This window comes from Trachypithecus francoisi, unplaced genomic scaffold (assembly GCF_009764315.1).
Source record: "Trachypithecus francoisi isolate TF-2019V2 unplaced genomic scaffold, Tfra_2.0 Lachesis_group0, whole genome shotgun sequence".
NCBI lineage: Eukaryota > Metazoa > Chordata > Mammalia > Primates > Cercopithecidae > Trachypithecus > Trachypithecus francoisi.
The window spans coordinates 12,497,073-12,520,722 of record NW_022681453.1 but is presented as its reverse complement, the minus strand read 5'-3'; the positions used below and the strand labels follow the sequence as shown (position 1 = coordinate 12,520,722).

General features: G+C 40.4%; 1 protein-coding gene across 1 annotated transcript in view; it reads left to right on the top strand.

Moving 5' to 3' along the window:
- The window catches only part of MED12L (mediator complex subunit 12L), a 357,853-nt gene that overhangs the window by 330,101 nt on the left and 4,102 nt on the right, over positions 1 to 23,650 (top strand). The window contains exons 39-43 of the mRNA XM_033204320.1: positions 1 to 90; positions 2,022 to 2,251; positions 3,892 to 4,048; positions 7,061 to 7,171; positions 21,514 to 21,595. Coding sequence (XP_033060211.1) covers positions 1 to 90; positions 2,022 to 2,251; positions 3,892 to 4,048; positions 7,061 to 7,171; positions 21,514 to 21,595 — 670 coding nt within the window. The remainder of the gene's footprint in view (positions 91 to 2,021; positions 2,252 to 3,891; positions 4,049 to 7,060; positions 7,172 to 21,513; positions 21,596 to 23,650) is intronic.

Genomic DNA, 23,650 nt, shown 5'->3' with positions numbered 1-23,650 from the left:
GGCCAGCCGGGGGACCAGGCTGCTCTCTTTGCTGCACAAGCACGGCCCTCCCCTCAGCTCCCTCAATATCCAGGGCTGCAGCAAGCACAGGTACCCACATTTGCTTCATAGGTACTGACAGGATTTTCAAAGCTCATTGTTGGAGGTGGGAAATTAAGTAAATAGAATATATCAACTCCCTATGGTCTAGACCTTGATTACTTCTTCTGCGTATAGATTATAATTGACATTTCAGAAAAGCATTATCAGGATTGTTGAACAAGTCTTAGGATTGATTAAGGAGCATAAAACATTCTAGAAAATCCTTTAAAACTAAATTCAAACATTTTATTAGTGATGATTGTAGATATTGAAATACTTAACAATCCCAGAGTTACTTCTTTTATATTATAATGTATAATGATGTAATTCAGTTTTGAAGGTGTCATATTTGGGCTGGACTCAGTAGCTCATGCCTATAATCTGCACTTTGAGAGGCCAAGGTGAGAGGATTGCTTGAGCCCCGGAATTTGAGAGCAGCCTGGGTAACATAGTGAGACCCAGTCTCTACAAAAGAAAATAAAAATTAAAAAATTAGCCAGGCGTGGTGGCATGCACCTATAGTCCCAGCTGCACGGGAGGCTAAAGTGGAGGATTGCTTGAGCCTGGGAGGTTGAGGTTGCAGTGAGCTGTGATCAGACCACTGCACTTCAGCCTTGGACAACAGAGCAAGACCCTGTCTCAAAATAAATAAATAAATTGAAATTGTCATATTCAAAGATAGCATCAATGAGGAATCATGGTAGAATAAGAAAATAACGGGGCTTGAAATCAGACTTTGGCACAGTTCCTAGCAACTTACTAGCTGTGTGACATTGTGTAAGTTACTCTGAGCTTTGGTTTCCTTCTCTATAAAATAGAGACGAAGGGTGTGAGGATTTAAGACAACTAACATAGTGCCTAATACACAGTATAATGCAAATCTTGAGCTGCTTTTACTAATAATTTTGTTATTTCTGTATTTGTATACTCTCACCCTATCCCTCTGGGAATCAGGAATGCAGGGATGTTGGCAAGGTTGATAGTTGGGTTGGTAATTCAGTCTCTGTCCACAGCTGAAAGAAAAGCCTACAAAGGCTACACAGGCACTGAGTCCTTTAGCCTGGATCCATTCATGCTGCCTGCTAGAAGTGCATTATCCATTTCTCTGTCTTCCAAGTCAGAGGCATTAAACTACCTGAAAATGTAGTGCTTTGAGGATTTGAAGAGCAAAGTTGTTCTACTTTAATTAGCATTGTGTTCTATAAATTGTACCTAGTGATTCAAAAGAACTTCAGGTTTCTCTTTTCCATAAGGTAACAATATACAAAGAACTAGGTACTTGTATATTAATATTCATTAGGAAAATTAAGTGTTCACATTATTGGTAGAGTGCCAAACTAGGTCCAACCAGTACTGGAGGATAAAGAGCAGTTACCAATTGCACTATTCCTGGCTAAGGTATTAATAGTTTTTTGTTATTGTTTTGGAACTGGTTAGTTACTACACACACATTTATCAGATCTGGAGAGGTGTAGTCACATATTGGGAAAGTGTATTTCATTATTTTAATTTACATTTGAGCATGGGTAACTTTTCTAATTTTGGAAATGATATTAATGATACTTAGGATCTGTTGAACATTGATGTCATCTGTGCACTGAAGGTATGGATGCTTGCCTGATTATTTCTATACAGAAACTTGCCCTTCTCTAAAAATAAGCAGCTAATCTTAAAAGTCAGTTTAACTAAATGAAGATTCATTTTCTTTTAAGTTGACATTTCTGGTGAATCATTACACTGCCAGATCGTTCTGTGGCTTTTCTGGCCAGATTCCCTACATCCAGGGTAGTCCTCCTCAAATTTTGAGTTAGGAGAACCTTTGAAAACAATGAATTTCAGGGGAGTCCTCATGAGTTTGTTTTTGTGCCATATATGGTAAGTGATGGGAAAACTGGGTGATAAATTGGAATATTGACTTCTTCCCTTGTGCCTACCTGCAGACCATGCCCCAGGGCTATACAATGTACGGGACACAGATGCCTTTGCAGCAGACATCGCAGCAGCAGGCTGGCAGTGTGGTCTTGTCTCCCAGCTATAACTCCAGAGCCTATCCGGCCGCACATTCCAACCCTGTGCTAATGGAAAGACTCAGACAGATTCAGCAGCAGCCGAGTGGCTATGTTCAGCAGCAGGCCTCGCCGTACCTGCAGCCCCTGACTGGCTCTCAGAGGTGATACATGTAGAAATGATGATGGCAATAATGAACAGTCACATTCTTGGGTTTCTTATGCTTCTTACGGGGCATGGTACTTTATCATTGTTTTTATGAGCTTGCGCATTTGCAAATAATTTGCATTCTGTCATCTCAGTTTTAGTAGTATCTAGATAGAGGTTCAACATAAAGAATGCTCCATTTTGTTCATTTCATTAAAGATCCCTATAGTTTTGGCCCATATCTTCCAAGACATGAGTGTAACAATCTTTAAATGATACTGTGTTTGCTTCAGTGTTCTTTTTTTTCCTCTTCTCTTTTAAAAATTCTCTGAACATATCTAACAGAGAAAACTCTTGGTTATTGTTAGGAATGCCTTTCTAGAATTTGTTGATTGGAGCAATAAAATGTATGATTCCAATACTAATTGTGCATAGTGCACATGAGATTTTTGTTATAACTTAGTTTCTACCTTTTCCACCTCAGAGATGTTTGGCAGAACAGGATTATGATAGACTTTTTTTCTGTTCTTGTTTAATTAGATCCCTTAGAGCATATAACTGCACTGTCTGTTATAGTAGCTGCCAACCACCTGTGGCTATTTAAATTTAGACTATTTAAAATTAAAAATTTAGTTCCTCAGTTACACTAGTCACATTTCAAGTGTTCATTGGTAGCCAAATGTGGCCAGCAGGACTAGCTTCAATGGTGTGTGAAGTGCACTGTGTTTAGAAGGGCCTGTGTTTAAAAAGGCTTCATGCTTAGTTTAATGCTCTGCAGTTTCTCTGTGGAAATTCTTACTAAGTTTTGATCAGGGAGTCTTGTGTTTTCATTATGCACTGAGACCCCAAAATTGTGTAGTTTGTCCTTGTGGCCAGTCGCTATCTTATTGGACAGCACAGAGAGAAAACATTGCAGCCATCATTGAAAGTTCTGCTGGATAGTATTGTCTTAGAAGAAGTATCATGTAAAACGTGTCAATCTAGTAGATAGCAGCACAGCTCCCATCTATTATCATCAATGGCTGCATGATGACTCCAAGTAACCGCTCTTTGGAAAGTTGGCAAGGTTGACGGTAACACATTTGAGAAAACAGATATTTTGCATAATAATTTGGAAAATATGCGTTGTATGTACTATTTTTGTAATAAATAGCAGCATAGCATGGCCCACAAACTTGAACTTCAAAGCCCAAAGGTTCTGGGTTCAAATCCCACCTGTGCCATTTGCTTTCTAAGTAGCCTTAATAAGTTAACCTCTAGCTCTGTCTTTTCATTTTTAAAGTAGGGATAACAAAACTGCTGACCTTAAAGGGCTCTCTGGTGGGGAGTAAATGAAGTAACACATTTCAGCCCTTTTGTACACTGCCTGCTTCAAAGTAAATGCTCAATTAATATTCCTCGTTATTAAAAACTATTAAATGTTTAAAAAGTGATTTATTGCATGACTGCAATTTTATTTTAAGTCATGTGCTTGCTGTCCTTTTTCAAGTGGTCACATCTATTATTTTAACCACTGGGCTTTAGTCTATTTGAATTGTGCAAAGGATTATTGAGCACTGATTGTTTCTTGGGTGGTGTATGTAATGTGCTGGTAGCACTGATTAAAAGTTTGACATTATGCTTGGGCCTGAACCAAGTTGCATTATTCTTTGCCAGACTGAACCATCAGGCTCTACAGCAGAGCCCTCTGGTGGGCGGGGGAATTGATGCTGTGCTGACTTCTGCACATCCAAACCTTCCCTCCGTGCCCCTGCCTCAGGATCCCATGAGACCCAGACAGCCGCAAGTACGACAGCAGCAGAGACTCCTCCAGGTACGGGGCAGGGAGATGAGGGCAATGCCGTCTTCCTTCAGACAGTGCAAATATGCAACAGTCATAAAAAATGAAAAACACAGTAGACATCAGTTGCCAAATTCCAAGGAGCCCTGTGTATTTGATGCTAGGAGCTACATTGGTACAATTTACAACTTGTCAAGAATTTTATTTTCTCTGTGTATCTACCAGGTTATGGGCAGAAGAGTACGTTTTGCAGAACATTCTTCCCATTTCACAAAGATTTGGGAGGGCAGACAGTTGCCTTTTATAGAGTTAGCCTCAGCTTACCCAGCCTCTGTTTAAGTAGGAGCCATGCAAATTTTTTTAAAGTTTCATAAATGTGGAAACAAAAAACTGAGCCATCCAGAGCTTTCATCAGATTCCTAGAGCATTCTGCAATCTGAAAACATTTCTGTAACACCTCTGGTCTGATAAGCCTGTGAAATGGGAGGAATATAGACTGTTTCAAAGGATATTTCATCTTATCTCTGTTAGAATCCAGAGAACTGTCATTCACTTATTTGATGTACATTTTAAGTCACTTAGATAAAGGGTTCTTTCCCTTGATACATTTTTGTTTTTTCTTGAGATGGAGGCTCCCTCTGTTGCCCAGGCTGGAGTGCAGTGTTGCAATCTCGGCTCACTGCAACCTCCGCCTCCTGGGTTCAAGCAATTCTCCTGCCTCAGCCTCCTGAGTAGCTGAGATTACAGGCACTCGCCACCACACCCGGCTAATTTTTTGTGTGTTTTTAGTAGAGATGGGATTTTACCATGTTGGCCAGACTGGTCTCAAACCCCTGACCTCAAGTGATCCGCCCACCTCAGCCTCTCAAAGTGCTGGGATTACAGGCACGAGTCACCACACCCAGCTTCCTTAATACATTCTTGTTTCTGACTTGCTTATTTAAAAACTATAGGCCATTATGTTGTTTACCTGTGTCGTTTGTCTTTAATATTAACAAGCTTGTCCTATGTTATTGGATTGGAGATTTCCTAAGGAGACTGTGCGGTGGGCTCTAATCTTATCAGCAGTCCAACTTGAGATACACTGTTATTTTATATACTACTAAGAACAGAACACCAAAAATGAGGAGTCTAGTACAGCTGGAGTGCCCAAGGGCTATACTCTCATCTCAGTATGAGGTCAGTGAGAAGCAAACCTGCCATGCAGAAAGGGACACAAAGGAGCTTGGATGTCTTATCCTTGACACTGGGTAGAGGGGAGAAACAAATATCTCCCCTGAGCATTTGAACCACAAGCTCAGGTGGGTTTGAGTCTGAATTCAGTGTGATCTACAAAATTCTGGGTAGTGCCCAGGTAACAGGCAAAAGCCAACACACCCTCTGGAACTGGGCTTCCCAATTATAAGATGCCATTAGTAGTAAGATGTCATTAGTTCCATCCCAATTTGTGACCTGTTAAAAATGTAAAAAAAAAAAAAAAGTTGTATCACAAAATTCATAACACCAATTAGGAGAGTATGGCCTACAGATAGTAATCTCAATCATTGTATAGATGTTGTTTCCAATGATAAAAGCCCTCTAATCCTGTTTTGTCATGAAAATATTTGTAGTACTTATCTCTTAAATATGTAGAAAGGATTAAATAAGAATATTCAAGTAAACCACTCATTTGATAATTTTACAATTAATGTTATGACTAATATTATTAATATAACTATTAGTACTCACTTTCTTAAATCATTTTTTCCAAGATCTGAGGCTATGTTTCAGAATTTTTTAGGATTGAGAATTTATATTTTGCTCTAGTTTAGAATTTCTCATTTCCAAATCACCGAGGAAAGTTACCACATTGTTTGTTTACTTACCAGTTTTAAATCTTGTGTTGGTGTTTTTCAAGGCTGCAAATATGGAAAGCCTTTTCTTATTGAACCATGTGTACTTTTTATCCTAATTAGCATAATATGTCCTTCTGGTAATTTTTTCATCATCAACACATTCTCCCCTGGAGAGAAGTAATTTGCTTCTACATCAGGATTATAATTTATACTTCTTTTTTGGTGACTGGCCACCTCTGTAAAGGAAAAAGTTAATAATGATGAAGTTGTGTTAATTTTTCTTAGAAGAGATTCTAGAGGACTAACTAGAGATTCATATTGCAATCATTGTGATTTTGGTCCAACTTGCATTGTTCTTGTGGGGATCATGCTCCCCAGACCTCTGCTAAGATTCCAGATCCATGAGCGTTGTCACTTAGTGAGAAATGCCATATGGCAATAACTATTTATTACTTGGCTGTAAAGAAGACCAATAATTGAGGGGATAGTATGCAAACCAAGTTGGAAAAGTGCAAAAGATGAAGAAATGTCTAGACTGTCATTATCAGGATGAAGTGTTTGGGTGGAGGAAATTTTAAAGGTCATTAAGACAAAACACTATTAATATTTTTCTCTCCTCTGTGTCCCACCTGGTGGATGTCTGGTCTGTGCTTCTTCTGTGACTTGGAAGCATTTCCCAAGAGCTGTGTGTTTGAGCCAACCCTGTTACTGACATGATTTCTGAATTTATGATGTAAATTATTCCAGAAGGTCTCATGGCGACTAGTCTGCATCTTCCTTTTGCGGGGGGAGGGACTATAAGAATTCTGCCAGATATCATAAGGAATGAGAAGATTACTACTGAGCAGTCCCTGTCCAACCTGTAGGGTAAGAAGGGATAAAACATGTGGAAGGACAAATGACATGAAAGGAATTAAAACAGTAAGCAGAAAGGATGGCCCCAGACAGCGCAGCGTGGTATAGACAGCAATACTGACTGCCACAGGAAGAGATCTGTGGGGTTGGGTGGTCCTAGAAGCCTTCATGGATGAGCAGGTTTAGGTCTTACCCTCAAAAGGATGAATGAGGTTCGGCAGGGTAGAGATGCAGCAGGCAGGTATATATTGTTTTTACTACAACATAAAAATTAGATAAAAGGTATGTGGGGGAAACAGATTCAGCAATGCTATTATCTTCTTTTAAGTGTATAACCTTTTTACCCTCTTTCCAGATGCAGCAGCCCCAGCAGCCCCAGCCCCAGCAGCCTCCCCAGCCCCAGCAGTCCTCACAGCCCCAGAGTCAAACCCTTGGTCTCCAAGCAATGCAGCCCCAGCAGCCCTTGGTAAGGCCTGGTGTTTTGGAATCAGACATGTGGGTTTCTTCTTTAAAAGCAGGTTACATTCTTCATGTTCATAAGATTGTTAAGAATCAACGTAGCCTAAATATACCCTAGCGATTTTTTCCTAGAACTTTACCAGAATTTTGTTGTCGTTGTAGCTGGTATATTTATTTTCATAGGAAGATACAAGTAAATATTTGGGATTCAGTAGGTTATACCATTATTCTTCTTCAATGTTGTTTAGACTATTCCACAGACAAAAATTTTTACGTCGAGACGCTTTTTTTCCTAAGCAATGTTAAAATGATGATTTACTGTGTATGTTTAAAAGGTTAACTTACTGTACTTTTTTACTATAATCTCAAAAACCATGGGCGTGCTTACTAAAATATTATCTATTATCTTCAATAAGAAATTGTTTTTCAGTGAGTTAGCACTTGCTGCAAGAATTTTCATGTAACTCGCAGTCGGATAGTTCACTTCTCTAGCTTCATATGGGCGTGGTGACAGGTGCCTGTAATCCCAGCTATTTGGGAGGCTGAGGCAGGAGAATTGCTTGAACCTGGGAGGCGGAGGTTGCAGTGAGCTGAGATGGCACCACTGCACTCCAGCTTGGGTGACAGAGTGAGATTCTGTTTCAAAAGAAAAAAAAAAAAAAGGTTGCGTTATTTATAGCCATCAAAGTTTTCTAAACCTTAGTCATTTTCAACAGCATTTACTTTTGCGATGCCATATTCCTGTTTCATTAATTACTTTTTAAAACTGTCATTCTATTTGCTTAAATAAATGTATTTTTCACAGAAGCATTTTATCACTACCAACTGTAATTATTATCACTTGCCACATATTGGAAATACCTGTGAAAGTAAATACAAAAAGAATTTAGAAGGGAATCTCCATTCAACTGAGCAATGTGAATTGCATGAATGAGCCCTACCTACGGCGAGCTGGCTTACCGCACATGTCTCACACTTTGGGAAACACTAGTGTAGACTGCCTTCAGCACAGGATTTTTAAACTGAATGGTTTCACAACTTGTAGAAAAGGGGGAACAACACAGTGCAGCCATAGTACATGAGGAGGGATCAGAGTAGAATTAGGTGGTTAAAGAACTGTGTCCAAAACGGACAACTTATTGACTAGAACATGGTCAACTGGAATAGGGCATCCATAGTACATTTAACAAATTCTGCCTAAGCCAGTTTGTTCCGTGTCCCCCCACCCCCAGCCCTTTTTTTTTTCTTTCTTTTCTTTCTTTTTTTTTTCTTTTGAGATAGAATCTCACTCTGTCACTCAAGCTGGAGTGCAGTGGTGCGATCTCAGGTCACTGCAACCTCCGCCTCCTAAGTTCAAGCAATTCTCCTGCCTCAGCCTCCCAAATAGCTGGGGTTACAGGAACCTGTCACCATGCCCAGCTAATTTTTGTAATTTTAGTAGAGATGGGGTTTCACCATGTTGGCCAGACTGTGGTCTTGAATTCATGACCTCAGGTGATCCACCCTCCTTGGCCTCCCAAAGTGCTGGGATTACAGGCATGAGCCACCAGGCCCGGCCTCTTCCCCATTTTTAAGTTAATTCTTTTAATTTGTACGTTAATTCTTTTTAATTATGGATCAAGTTTTTCCAGCTCTGATTAAAAAATATATATATATACATATATGTTTGTGACATATATATGTTTGTGACATTTATTGCAATCTACTTCAGAAAACCTTTTTAAAGTAGAGGTAATATGTAAAACTGCACTGACTGCCTACTTACCTGATGTGTATCAGCAGGAACTGGCTGACTGTTACTTAGCAAATGTTGTAGAAGGATGCAACACTGTTAGCTGAGTCTAGTGTCCCATACAAGAACAAGATACAACTTTTTATTTTGAAATAATTTCAAACGACAGAAAAGTTGCAAGAATAGTACAAAGAATTTCCCCAAGCCCTTTACCCAAATATACTAATTCTTAACATTTTGTCACATTTGCTTTATTATTCTTTCACTCTCCCCACCTATCACCATTTACATGTGCCTCTTTCCTCTAAGTACTTTAGCTGGTTCTTTTTTCCAAGAACAAGGATATTCTCTTCTAAAAACTGGGTATTATTATTAAAATTAGGAAACTGAACATTACTACAGTGCTTTATAACCTATAACTCTTGCAAATAGACCAATTAATGCTCTTTATTGCATTGATTTTCCCCCCCTAGTTCAGGATCATCACGTTTTGCATTTAGCTTTCATGTCTTTTTACTCACCTTCATCTAGACCAACTCCAAAGCTGCCTTTTTGTCTTCATGAAGTTGACATTTTTAGGGTGTATGGAATGTTTATTTTGTAGAATGCTACTCAATTAGATTTATCTGCCTAGATTAATCATGATTAGATTCAGATTATACACTTTTGGCAACAGTATTAGAGGTGCCATTGTGTCCTTTTCAGTGTATAACATTAGGATATACATTGTTGGTAATGTTACTTTAATCCTTTTGTGTGTCTTGTGTCTGATAGATCTCCCCACTGTGAACTCATTATTTTCCCTTTGTAATTAATAATTTATGAGAATAGTTTGATAAATCTGTCATTAATCATCAAATCTTCACACACTACTGTTAGCATCTATTAAATTATTCTTGCCTAAATTCATTTTTAGTATGGCTGTGGAAAAATTATTTTCTTTTTTTAAGTTTTAATTCTTTTATTTTTAATTATAGATACATAATATTTGTACATATTTATGTGGTACAGGTGAGATTTCGATACAAGCTTTCAATGTGTAATGATCAAATCAGGGTAATTGGGGTACCCATCACCTCAAGCATTTCTCATTTCTTTGCGTTACTTTGTGTTGCTTTGTGCTTCTTTGTATTCCATTTCTACTCTTTTAGTGATTTTGAGACATATAGTAAATTATTGTAAACCATTGTTGCCCTATTATACTACCAAACACTAGTTCTTACTCTATAATGGGTACAAAATGGTGATTTTCTAACTCTTATGTTTCTGCATTTAGCAGTTGGTATATGTATTAGCGTTCTCTAGAAGGACAGAACTCATGGAATAGATACATATATATAAAGGGGAATTTGTTAAGAATTAACTCACACGACCACAGGGTCCCACAATAGGCCATCTGCAGGCTGAGGAGCAAGTAGAGCCAGTCTGAGTTCCAAAACTGAAGAACGTGGGAGTCCAGTGTTTGAGGGCAGGAAGCATCCAATATGGGAGAAAGATGTAGGCTGGAAGGCTAGGCCAGTCTCTCCTGTTAATGTTTTTATGCCTGCTTTATATTCGCTGGCAGCTGATTAGATGGTGCCCACCAGATTAAGGGTGGGTCTGCCTTCCCCAGCCCAGTGACTCAAATGTTAATCTCCTTGGGCAACACCCTCAGACACACCCAGGAACAATACTTTGCATCTTTCAATCTAATCAAGTTGACACTCAGTATTAACCATCACAAGCCCACCCCTTGTCATCTTGAGCCCATACACATCTCCTGAGATCAGACATAATCTTCAAATAAAGACAATAGTAAGGTCATAATTACAGCTAACATAATACAACTGTCCTTACGTATAACCGAAAACGCACTAATTCCCAACCCAAATATTATTATATAAAGTTAACAATATTTAAATGCTGATATGAAGTCAGTAAATCCTGTGTCATATGGTAAAGGAAAAGGAAATAAAATTAAGATAGTACAAGTGTACAGCTACACAAACATGTTTTTAACAAAAGGAAGAAATGCTCATGACAGTTACAGTCCTCTTTTCTGCCAGTGGTCACGTGGTCATAGCTGGTATTGATGACTACCTTCTTCTACTACCCATTCTGTTTTCCCTTTGCCTTCAGCAAGCACCTCAGCAGGTTGTATTTTTTTTCCTGGTTGAGTGACCCAAACCTTCATTCCTGAGGGGTCTGGATCATTTGTAGTCCTGTCTGGATTGGGCTGTTGTAGTTTCCCATTAATCTTAATCACAGAACATGGTAACACTAAGAGACGCCCTTATGGATCTCCTATATTCCATGAATACTCTTCCTTACCTCTGTTGTGAAGTAGTAGACTGATTTCATCTTGATAGTCTGGGTCAGTCACCTCAGCCAACACTATAACTCCCTTCTTAGCCTGTTGGCTTAAAGGCAGGAGGAGCCCAAAGTGTCCAGGTGGCAATCTTAACTTCCGGTTTAATGGAATCATTGCATTCCTCGTGGCAGTGTTCCTCCCTCTGAAACTAAAAGACCTCTAGGCCAGCAGAACGTAATGTTGTGGGAACAGGAAGCAAAAATTTTGCTAGTGGATCACTAGGGGTGATGGTGAGTGGTGCCACTTCCACTTCCACCCCTTGATTCCTGGACTTGTGAATCCTGGCTATGGGAGAAACAGTACTATATATTGGATGCTGATTCACAGCATACATGGCCTATCTTCATACAATATCACCTAGTTGGCATTGTAATTGTAACTTCAAAAGGCCATTCCATCATTCTATCAACCCAGCTGTTTCAGGATGATGGGGAACATGGTAAGACCAGTGAATTCCATGAGTGTGAGCCCACTGCTGCACTTCTTTAGCTATAAAGTCAGTGCCTTGGTCAGAGGCAGTGCTGTATGGAATACCATGATGGTGGATAAGGTGTTCTGTGAGTCCGTGGACAGTAGTCTTGGCAGAAGCGTTGCATTCAGGATAGGCAAACCCACATCCAGAGTAAGTGTCTTCCAGTGAGGACAAACCTCTGCCATTTCCATGATGGAAGAAGTCCAATATAATCAACCTGCCACCATGTAGCTGGCTGATCATCCTGAGGAATGGTGGCATATCGTGGGCTCAGTATTGGTCTCTGCTGTTGGCAAATTGGGCACTCAGTGGTGGCCGTAGCCAGGTCATCCTTTGTGAGTGGAAGTCCATGTTGCTGAGCCTGTGCGTAACCTCCATCCCTGCCACCGTGGCCACTTTGTTCATGGGCCCATTGGGGAATGACAGGGGTGGCTGGGAAAAGAGGCTGAGTGGTGTCCATAGGATGGGTCATCCTATCCACTTGATTATTAAAATCTTCCTCTGCTGAGGTCATCCACTGGCGAGCACTCACATAGGATACAGATATCTTCACAGTTTTCAACCACTCAGGTTCATCCACATACCTCTTCCCCAAATTTCTTTGTCTCCAGTTTTCCAGTCATGCTTCTTCCTGTGCTTTGCTGTGTTTTTTTATTTTGTTTTGTTTTTGTTTGTTTGTTTGTTTGTTTTTGAGACAGAGTGTTGCTCTCTCACCCAGGCTGGAGTGCAGTGGTGCAATCTTGGCTCACTGCAACCTCCACCTCCCGAGTTCCAGCAGTTCTTGTGCCTCAGCCTCCCAGGAAACTGAGATTACAGGCACGCACCATCACACTCGGCTAATTTTTGTATTTTTAGTAGAGACGGGGTTTCACTATGTTGGCCAGGCGTCTTGAACTCCTGACCTCAGGTGATCCACCTGCCTGGGCCTCCCAAAGTGCTGAGATTATAGGCGTGAGCCACCATGGCTGGCAAGAAGAATTTTATATTTCCTTTTATCTTTTGGTATTTTTCTTTTTCTTAATAGTTCCGCTAAGATACATTATATGTATTATAAATATATTTATTTATATTTTATAAACATCTCCAGCAGATTCAGTTCTTGGTAGTAGCCAAAGCTATCCTTTTTTTTTTTTTTTTGTTAGAGAAGAAGGTGGTAAGGTAGCTGTTGAAGATAAGTGAACTCTTCCTGTTTTGAGGTTCTGATTCATGCTGTATCAAAGCAGAAGTGGTAATGGTAACACATTGCCACCCATCCCATGACTTGTCCTGCTGCTATCTGATGACATTCACAGTTGAATTCAATAGATGCTTTTTTCTTAGGGTAGTGCAGAAGTCATTGCAGTCATGGTATGTGTGGTAGAGACCAGCACCCTGCCAGATGTTATAGAGCATGCTGGTGAAACATCGCTTCCTGCCACTAGAGGACTTAGAATCATAGGAAGTGGCTCAACGGCAGCACTGCCTGTGGAAAGTAGTTTACAGTTGCTGAATTTTTGATAGAAGAGCTGGAGGCATTGTATTAGTTTGCTAGAACTCCCTAACAAAGTACACAAACTGGATGTCTTCAACAACAGAAATGTACTGTCTGTTTTGGAGACCAGAGGCCCAAGATCAAGGTGTCTGCAGAGTTGGTTTCCTCTGAGGACTGTGAGAGAGAATTTGTTCCATGCCTCTCCTCCAGCTTTTGGTGGCTTGCTGGGACTCTTTGGCATCGCTCAGCCCATAGAAGCAGCACCCTGAGCTTTGCCTTCACCTTCACAGGCATTCTCACTGTGCATATACGTGTCTACTTTTTGTAAGGACACCAGTCCTTATAAATTTCCACTTTTTATAAGGACATCAGTCATATTGGTTTAGGTCCCATCCTAATTACCTAATTTCAGCTTGATTACCACTCTAAAGACCCTGTTTCTAAATAAGGTCACATTCCGAGGTACTGGGTGTTAGGACTCCAACATGTCTTTTTTAGGGAACATAATTCAACTGAAATAATAAAAGGTCAGAAGGTGAGAGAAGTTTGGGAAGCCTTGATGGAGGAGGCTGAATGTGGCAGATGTTGAAGGCAGTAGGATTTGATTCATTGCTCTTTTTTTTTGAAACGAAAAGAAAATTGAATGTTAATTTTTTTTAGAGTTGGAATTCAAGTTTTGTTTAGAATTAATGAAAATATATATTTTTTTGTTCTTTTGTTGCTGTTGTAAGAGGAACAGAACTAGTTCTCTTTTTTTAGCTTTTGCACGAGTCCATTCTATTTTAATGCATTCTAGGAGATCATAAAATATATATATATATATATTTTGAGACAGAGTCTTCCTCTGTCACCCAGGCTGGAGTGCAGTGGTGTGATCTCGGCTCACTGAAACCTCCGCCTCCCCGGTTGAAGCGATTCTCCTGCCTCAGCCTCCGGAGTAGCTGGGATTATAGGTGCCTACCACCATGCCCAGCTATTTTTTTTTTATACTTTAAATTCTGGGGTACATGTGCAGAATGGATTCATTGCTTTTTGACTATTTTGTTCATCTCTTTGCTCATTGATGGCATCAGCTAGGATGTGTGGGACAATGATCATCCCTTGGTTTTGGCTGTAAAAAATCACTGTAAAAACTTAATAAGAAGTTAACAACTTGTAAAAAGTGACTCAGGACAGAAATGAGTGCTTTTTTAAAACATGCCACCAGAAAACAGTTTTTCTGTGAAAAGAGCAAGAAGGACTAAGAAAAGCCTATGTTTACAAATTAAATCCGGCCTGGACGTAATATCAATGCCTGTGTTGTCATTTACTTACTTAAGTTGCTTGTATTCTGTGAAGGAAAAACATCTGGAAATAAAGACATGGTGCCCTTGCTGGGAAAATATATTTGGCATGTCTGATTTTGGCCTACATTATAGTTATTGACTAGAAAAATATTTTTAATGCTTATGTGTTGTTATGATTAAATTAACTCTTAACTAAATATGTTGACAGACCATGATCTTTTCTTTAAAACTCCTTCTGGTGTTAAGAAAATAATGTCGACACCATCCTACTGCGTCATTTCCTTTCATCTTAAACTCAGGTTGTCTTAGTTTGGTGACTTAAAAAAATATGCTAACAGAAAGCTTTAAATAGTTGGCTTTTCACATCGCCCGATCCTTGTGTCCGTTTCATATTACATTGAATATTTGCCTTTTAAAAATATGCATAATGGTAGCAATCGTTACTTAATTGTATTAAATTTTAGTCAGTGATCACTTGTGAAATTGTCCTTTACTCTTCCTCAAGAAATTTATTTGTTCCATTCAGAGAAGTTGAGATATTTTTTCAGACTGCCTCTGGAATTAGGAAGTAGCATGTACAGATAATATGATTCTCCTTTTGAAGTGGAAGACATTAGGTCCAGAGAACATTGAGCAACATTGCCTTCCTTTGCATGAATTTGGAAATTTTTTTCTTTTGGAAGGAAAAGAAGAAGTAATATTTATAGAAAGAGGTTGGGGAAGAAATACCAGATTTCTGGTAACTGCATAGCCAATATATTTGATATAGTACTTTGTTCTTACTAAACTGTGTACAGATTTAAAAAGATGACTCTGCCGGACACGGTGGCTCACGCCTGTAATCCCAGCACTTTGGGAGACCGAGGCGGGTGGATCACGAGATCAGGAGATAGAGACCATCCTGGCTAACACAGTGAAACTCCGTTTCTACTAAAAATACAAAAAATTAGCCGGGCGTGATGGTGGGCGCCTGTAGTCGCAGCTACTCGGGAGGCTGAGGCAGGAGAATGGTGGAACCCGGGAGGCGGAGCTTGCAGTGAGCCGAAATCGTACCGCTGCACTGTAACCTGAGCGACAGAGCAAAACTCTGTCTCAAAATAAAAAAGATGACTCTATACAAGTTACTAGTTACCTTGAAAATAAACACACAACAAATTCTGAAACACATCAGCTGCTAGCCCTGTCTGAGAGTGTGGACTGAGAGTGTGCTGCCCTGTGAGGGTGGAGATGTGGCTGAGTGCATGCACAAGTTTTTCCCAGGTGCTCGGTGGAGGCCCCTATATACATTGTTGTTCCTCTGCTGCCGCTTGTACTGATGGACGACCATGCTTCGTTCATCGGAGGAATCTGTGGACTCCATCAGTTGGTAGTACAGTTTTAAAATAAATGTTGCCTTGCTGCTTTGTTCTTTTGCTAACAAATGGAGTGGTCACAACAAAAACCACATAACTGTCATAGGGGAAGGGATGTATTTTATTCAGTTTGGTGGCCTTGGAACCCAGAAGATTGCCTGGATTTTGGTAAATATTTGTTGAATGACTCATTTGTTGAATGTCAAAGCAATGAAAAAAAAACCTTTGTTAAAATCACACATTATCCGTAAGAAAGGAAAAACACAATTCAGGAGGCAAGGCGTCCAGACCATCTGAGCATCAGCAGGTCCATCACCGCATCAGTCCTGTGGTTGATCTTGTCAGTATATGCTTCTGCTGATGGGGCAAGCTCAAGTTTTGAGACAAAAAATATTTAAATGATGTTTATTTAAATAGAAATTACTAATTAGCAGCACATTTTTACCTATGCTGTGATTGAGCAGAAGTAAATGTTACTGAATAAAAGTAAAAATACATCAAAATACATTTTCAGAATTTTAATTTTAATTTATTTTAGAGACAGAGTCTCACTCTGTCAGCCAGGCTGGGGTGCAGTGATATGATCATGGCTCACTGCAGCCTCAAACTCTTAGGCTCAAGTGATCCTTCCACCTCAGCCTTCCAAGTACCTGGGAACTACAGTAAATACATTTTTGTTTTTGTTTTTTTTGTGTTTTTTTTTTTAATTCAACAAACAATGGTATTTCCTGGAGAGTGGTTATGCCATGTTGATTAGTTACACCTGACGGTATTAAGCTGGATATTTGGTCTTATGGTTAGAGCAGGAGCATGGCACGGCTTCTGCCTCTGAGAAATAAAAATCCAGAATCCTAGAGAGAGAAGCAATTATGTTAAACCGTATATTTGCTAATAGAGGCATTTACACAGTACTAAGGGTACAAAAGCAGTGATTCACTCTTTAAATGCATGAGGGAATGGATGATAACTTTAGCTGATCTTTGAAGGATGAGTAGATTTATGGGAAGGGTAGAGTGGAATGAAGTGGGGAGGAAGTGTATTCCAGGAGAAGGGATGAACATTTGCAAAGGCACAGAGGGGAGAGATTATCTCCAGTATGGATATGGGCCAAAAGAATCTTTCCCACTTCATTTCTCACATTTGAACAGGGAATGCAAAACACATAGATTATGATTTGGGGGACCTCTAGTTACACCTCACTGAACCTATTTATTGACCTGTTTTGGTAAATTAAAAATTCAACTCCCAACGCAGTGATGATTCCAAAATCTCACCAAGCACATGAACCACCTGGGGGAGCCATTTTGAAATTCAGATTTCTAGTATATTAGCTACAGAAATTCTAATTCAGGAAGTCTAGAAAGGAGTCCCAGAAGGGGCCGAGCGCGGTGGCTCAAGCCTGTAATCCCGGCACTTTGGGAGGCCGAGACGGGTGGATCACGAGGTCAGGAGATCGAGACCATCCTGGCTAACACCGTGAAACCCCGTCTCTACTAAAAAAAAAAAAATACAAAAAACTAGCCGGGCGAGGTGGCGGGCGCCTGTAGTCCCAGCTACTCGGGAGGCTGAGGCAGGAGAATGGCGTAAACCCGGGAGGCGGAGCTTGCAGTGAGCTGAGATCCGGCCACTGCACTCCAGCCCGGGCGACAGAGCGAGACTCCGTCTCAAAAAAAAAAAAAGAGTCCCAGGAGGATAATCCTTTAAATTTCCCCCAGTGATTTTGTGCTTCCTCAGCCACATACAGGGTTCAGTTCTTCACAGGAGGGGTGCAGTTTGAATTGAAATGCTCAGTGGTGAGGCTTCTGTAGGGTGTTGGGTGCTCCAGAGCCCAGAGAAATAGCATCTGGGGCCTAGTGCCTGTGCATGTACAGATAAAAGCAAGTTAAAATTCGTATTCAGAGGCCTTAAGAGGAAGCAGATGTGATGAAACACTGTAAGAAGATTGTAGACATAGACCATATATTTCTGGTCAGTTTAAGGAAGTTGGTCAAATTTCTTGGCCTTAGAATCCCTTCGTGTTCAAAAATTATTGCAGACCCAAAGAGCTTTTGTGTATCAATATTTACCATGTTAGAAATAAAAAATATTGTTAATGCCAAATATTGTTATGTTTAGTACCTAAAGATAAACTCATGTTACTGAAAGTAGCATGCTTTTATGAAAAATAGGCATATGTTTCAAAATAAAGTTATATGAAAATGACATGGTTTTACTTTTTTTTTGAGACAGGGTCTTTCTTTGTTACCCAGGCTGGAATGCAGTGGTATAATCACAGCTCACTGCAGCCTTGACCTCCTGGGCTCAAGTGATCCTCCCACATCAGCCTCCCAAGTAGCTGGAACTACAGGCATGCACCACCATGCCTGGCTAATTTTCATAATTTTTTGTAGAGATGGCGATTTGCCATGTTGCCCAGGCTGGTCTCTAACTCCGAGGCTCAAGCTGTCTGCTCTCCTTGGCCTCTCAGAGTGCTGGGATTACAGGGGTGACTCACTGTGCCTGGCCTGTTTTACATTTTTGAAAATTTCTTCAATGTCTGGTTTAATAGAGAACATTTGATTTGTTGTAATAGCACGTTATGTAGGCTCTGGAAAGCTGTAATGTATGTGCATCAGAAAATAAGTGAAAAAAGCAGATAATGTCTTAGTAGTATTTTGAAAATGGTTTTGAGCTTGCAGGTAACCTGATAGAGTCTTGGGGACCTCTCCCAGGAATCCCTGGATCACAATTTGAGGCCCTCTGACTATGTACTACCTCTTAAGCCACCCTCAGACCACCTTGCACTCCCCAACACACACACGCACACACGTGTACACATTACTGTTTAGGCTCTGCAAAATGTAGTATCTGAGGCAACCACTACAGTGTTTTATTCTGTGAAATACTCTATTTGAAGTAGGCTTTAAATGAACATAAAGAAGGCAGCTATGTGTTTGTTGAATGAATAAATATTGACTGTTTGTACACCATGTACCCCAATATGCTATTCAATCAGCTTAGACATTTTTATTGACAGCCTTTTAGAATCTGTAATTATTTCCGAATAAGTGAATATTTGGAAGTTGATATTTTCAATCATGGATGGCCTTGAGGGGAATGTAGTGTTTGGTCTGAGGGTCCAAAGTTTCATTTAGACAGGAGGAATAAGTTTTGTTGATCTAATGCATAGCAAGGTAACTATAGTTAATAATGTGTACTCTAGAATTGCTAAAAGTAGATTTTAAATGTGTTTACCACAGTGAAATAAGTCTGTAAGATGATAGATGTATAGATATGGGACATTTTCTGGGGGCAGCAGTCTTAACCAGACAAGTGAACAGGAAAATTTGACATGAACTCATTGGTGGCAAAAGCTGACCTGAATAGACATGAGGCTCTTTGCATTTATCCTATCTGATGTAATTATTCATGTGCTTGCTACAGAAATGTAATATGCTTGATTATGGAGTGCTGTCCTACATTTTGCCTGGTCTGCATATTAGGAATGTTTCTTAGTAAACTGCATATGTTCAGATTCCAAAGCACATATCTGTCTTAGGACTTTGGATAAGAGATTGAGGACAGTTACAGCTGAGTCAGCATTAAATATGCTAATAGACACATAGAATGTCTGGAACAGTACCTGGCACATAGTACAATATAAGGCTTTGTTAAATAAATAGGGTAGTTTTCCCAAGTAAGCATAAAAACTACTGAATAGAAAAGAATACTTACTTTACTAACATTTCCATATAAATGAAAGATTGATTTTTATTTTTTACTCTTGATTTGGGCAATGGAATAAAATGGCAAGCTGCTGCTTCTCTAATTTGTATTGGGGAAAATAGTAACATTGGTGGAGGAAATAGTTCATTAGTTTTGTGGATCTTTCTTGTTATTAGGAAAGTTGTGGGAATTGAAGGCTATTAGAATTAGTCATTCCATCAGTTGCTACTGAGTACCTGCTATGTGCCTGGCAGGGCTGGATACTACAGATACATCAGTAGATAGGCCAAGCCCTTGTCCTTCAGTCACTCACTGTCTGGTGGGAGAGAAACAGTTGAATCAGCTGTCATGCCAAATATTCAGTTTTAAAAGTATCAGCTTGGTAATGCCCTCTAAATAGAGGATAAGATAGGATTGCCAGATAAAATACATGGCTCCTAGTTAAATTTGAGTTTCAGGTAAACAACGAATAACACTTCAGTGTATATCCCAAGTACTGCATGGAATATACTTACACCAAATGTACTATTTGTCATGTGCAATATTTGGGACATGCTTGGAACTAAAATGTTGTTTATTTGAAATTCGCATTTAACTAGACATGCTGTATTTTTATTTGCTAAATCTGGCAACTGTACTTATAATCCTGGGCTATTCTTGGCAAGCTCTGAGGAGGAAATAGATGTTGTACTTGCGTCAGGTAACTGAGGAGTCTTTTTCAAAAGACGAATTACAAAGGTATGGAAAACCAGCCATGGGTGATGGCGCACTCACTGACTGCCCCTAATCCCAGTAGGACAAGAAGGGGAGAGAGGTGGGGAGGGTACCTGACCAGAGCTGCAACCTTCCTGGAGTGGGGCGCATCCAGCCAGCAGAGATTCCCATGGAGGAAAATTGGCAAAAACAAAACTTCCCTCTGCTCCCTCCCAGCCTCACTGTGCTCCTGTGCTCCAGTCTCCTGGGAGCACCCCCTCCCCACCTAGAAGTCAGAGGGCAGAGGGGCCAGCCTTGTTGATGCTCTCCACACAGGCAGCCTGGTGAGCACACGGAGGGTGGGCACATGGGAAACAGCCAGCACAGTGCTGATGTATGTGCCTGTGTCAGAATGCCTCCTTTATGACAGTGACAGACCAGGAGGAGAGAAGAGGGTCGGGGGAGGAGAGAAGGGAAAGAAAGAAAAGGGAGAAAACGATAGTCTGAAATTTGAAGATTAAGAAGAAAAAGTAAATTGGCACTACCAGTGATTCTAACCAATAGTAATTTTGCTTCTAGTAGATGCTGATTTTTTTCCCCTTTGGAATAACCACAATTTCTTGCATGAACTTAGTGGATAGAATCAGGGCATGTGGCCACCTATATTATGCCTCTAACCTGATTCTTCCTACAGAGCCTGTATTTGCATGGCCCTGGGAATTAGCACTTTCTTAAAGTTAGTGCCTCACTCATCCTGCCCAGGCCTTGGCTCTGAGGGTGGGATTAGCGAACCTTCATCCTCCATCACATGGGGAGGGTATAGTCCCAAATGAGCCCCAGTCCTAGGGCACCACTCTGCCACACCAGATTCTTTTCTCCCATTTATGCAAGGCACAGCCTGTAATCCTTGAACAAATCTTCCAACCAGAGAGCTTTCATTTTGCCAATATTAATATCGTGATCCTCATGAGCTAGCTGGTAAAGGGTGAGATGACCAGGATCTTTGAACTGCTGAGCTACGTCTGTAGTGTGGAGTTCTTCATTGGGGCTCTTCAAATAAATGCCAACTAATAACCTGGAACGTGCGTTCCTGAATAGATGGGGTACTTCAGATGTTCACCAGAGGTACAACAAGGTGTAGATGAAAATCCACACACACTGGTCATGGCCCTTTTTTCGTGAAGTGTTGAGAAGTACCTTACAGACTGGCACTACAAGTTAGTCTCTGTTCTTGTCTGTGATTGGCACCATGGAATGATTTCTGTCCTTTCTCCTGTCACCATTACAGTTTCCCAGGCAAGGCTTGCAGCAGACCCAGCAGCAGCAGCAGACGGCCGCCTTGGTGCGGCAGCTCCAGAAGCAGCTTTCAAGTAAGTACCCCTGTGTGTCATGGAACAGATGGCTCCTGGAAAATGAAAAAGAAGCCAGCAAAACAAAGTGGTGGCTCTCCCAAGATGGTACCATCTTCCTCAGTACTGTGTTCATGGTATTTGGTTTAGCCCAAGGTATTTTCATTCTGTCTTGGTTTGGTTTTGGCTTGAATGCTTCCTTTCCTGGGAAAACCCCAATTTTTCTCAAATTCAGTGAAGATATTTTCTTTTTGCTTCCACCAGAACCTAGAAATGTTTCTTCTGGTTGTGGGGACTCCTATGGAATCAAAGGTGTCCTTTGTTTAAAGCTGGAGAGTTCAGGGAGCATCAGCTAATGCCCTTAATTATACAGATGAATAAAGTTAGCTGGCCTCCCAAAGATCTTCGGAGACAGGGAGGCCAGCACTAAACTGTCAGACTGTGAATATTCTTAACCACTGCACCCTCCTGCCCTTCTGATAGTCACTCCTCAATCAAACCCTGTAACATCATAGACAGCATGGCGAGGCAGTGTTTTCTCCCTAGTAATCTTGCCTGTAGTGCTGGTGTGGTGTTTGTGTTTGTTTTTTAATATGCTGCCTTTCTAGAGAATATACCAATAGCCCATTTCATCATAACTCAGCTCAATGAATTGAATCACCCCTGTGCTGGTGTCATAGAACAGCAAATCCTTTTAGAAATGGGAGCAAGCTCCCTGTGATGCAAAGAATATTGGCCTGGAAGTCAGGAGACATAAATTTGGATGCCAACTTGGCCGCCATTATCTGGGTCATGTAGTTTGTCCATCCGTGCAATGAGTGAGACTAGCAGTTTCCCCTTGGTCTTGGATTATGTGCTTGTGAGGTACCAGAGTGAAGAGCAGTTTGTGGTGAAGGCAGTGGTGCAGGTCTGGTAGCCTGCTGATACTGTAAGGAAACAAGTCATGTAATTACTGAGGGGCAGCTTGGTTTCTGACAGAGGGATGTCCCTTTTACACCTCAGTGTCTCTACCAGTGCATACCCAATATTTTTTTTCTTCTTTAAAAATATTTTCCTCTTATGGTCTCATTTAATGCCAGTTAAATCAAGTAAATCTTCATTTCTAGCTACTGTTTACTGTTTAATAGATGTGGTTTATTAAAAGACATTTGTAATTAAAATCTCATTATGTTTCACTAATTCCAGAATCCATATTCTTATAGAAAATATAATCTTAAGGCAGATTTTTTCTTCTAGTGTTTAGAAATAGGTACCTATGATTTTTATAAAGTGGCACCTGTTTGGGGGAAGATATCTACTCTTAATTCCCGTCTACCAGAGCTCAGCTTTTTGTTAAAGCCATCATTTACGGAGTACTTTCTAGGACCCAGGCACTGGGACTTTCCATGTATTGATTTACTTTAACCCACCCTGTGAGATTACATATTATTACTGTTCCCACATTACAGATGAGGAAGCAACTGAAGAACAGGGACATTGACTCATTTACCCAAGGTTTTTCAGCTAATAGAGCTGAGACTTGAACTCAGAGGCGCTCCTTCCAGAGCCCACCTCTTAACCACGGTACATACTCGGCTGCCTGATAAGCAGTTACACCAGACTTCATTGTTGAAGAGTGGTGACTAGGCTGAGCTGTTCACCACACAACTCCAGAGGGCTGCTTTGAGAGCGTGGCCCATGTGAATGGGGCCCCCATTGAATACTCCAGAGTTAAACAAGCAGTAGCTGTTTCTAAGCCTGTGTCATTTTTTGGTATCTACTGACCATTCCTTGTTTCTGTGTGCATGTGCAGGCATGCATGTCTACATGGGCACATGCTTGAGTCATCACACACACACACTTTTGCACCTGCAAATACTCTTGCACAGTTCTGAGGTACATATCTTATGGCCATTTGCAGAAAACTGCTCAGTTCCAATCTCATGTTCTCTTACCAATTATGTGTTAAAGCAGAATTGCTGACTTTTATAAGCATTTTGAGAACTTTCAATGTTTTATGAAACTTTTACTGTACTCCTTTTGAAAGTTAATACCAAGTAGTTTAGTTCAGAGGGAGACACTTTGGATGGGCCAGTA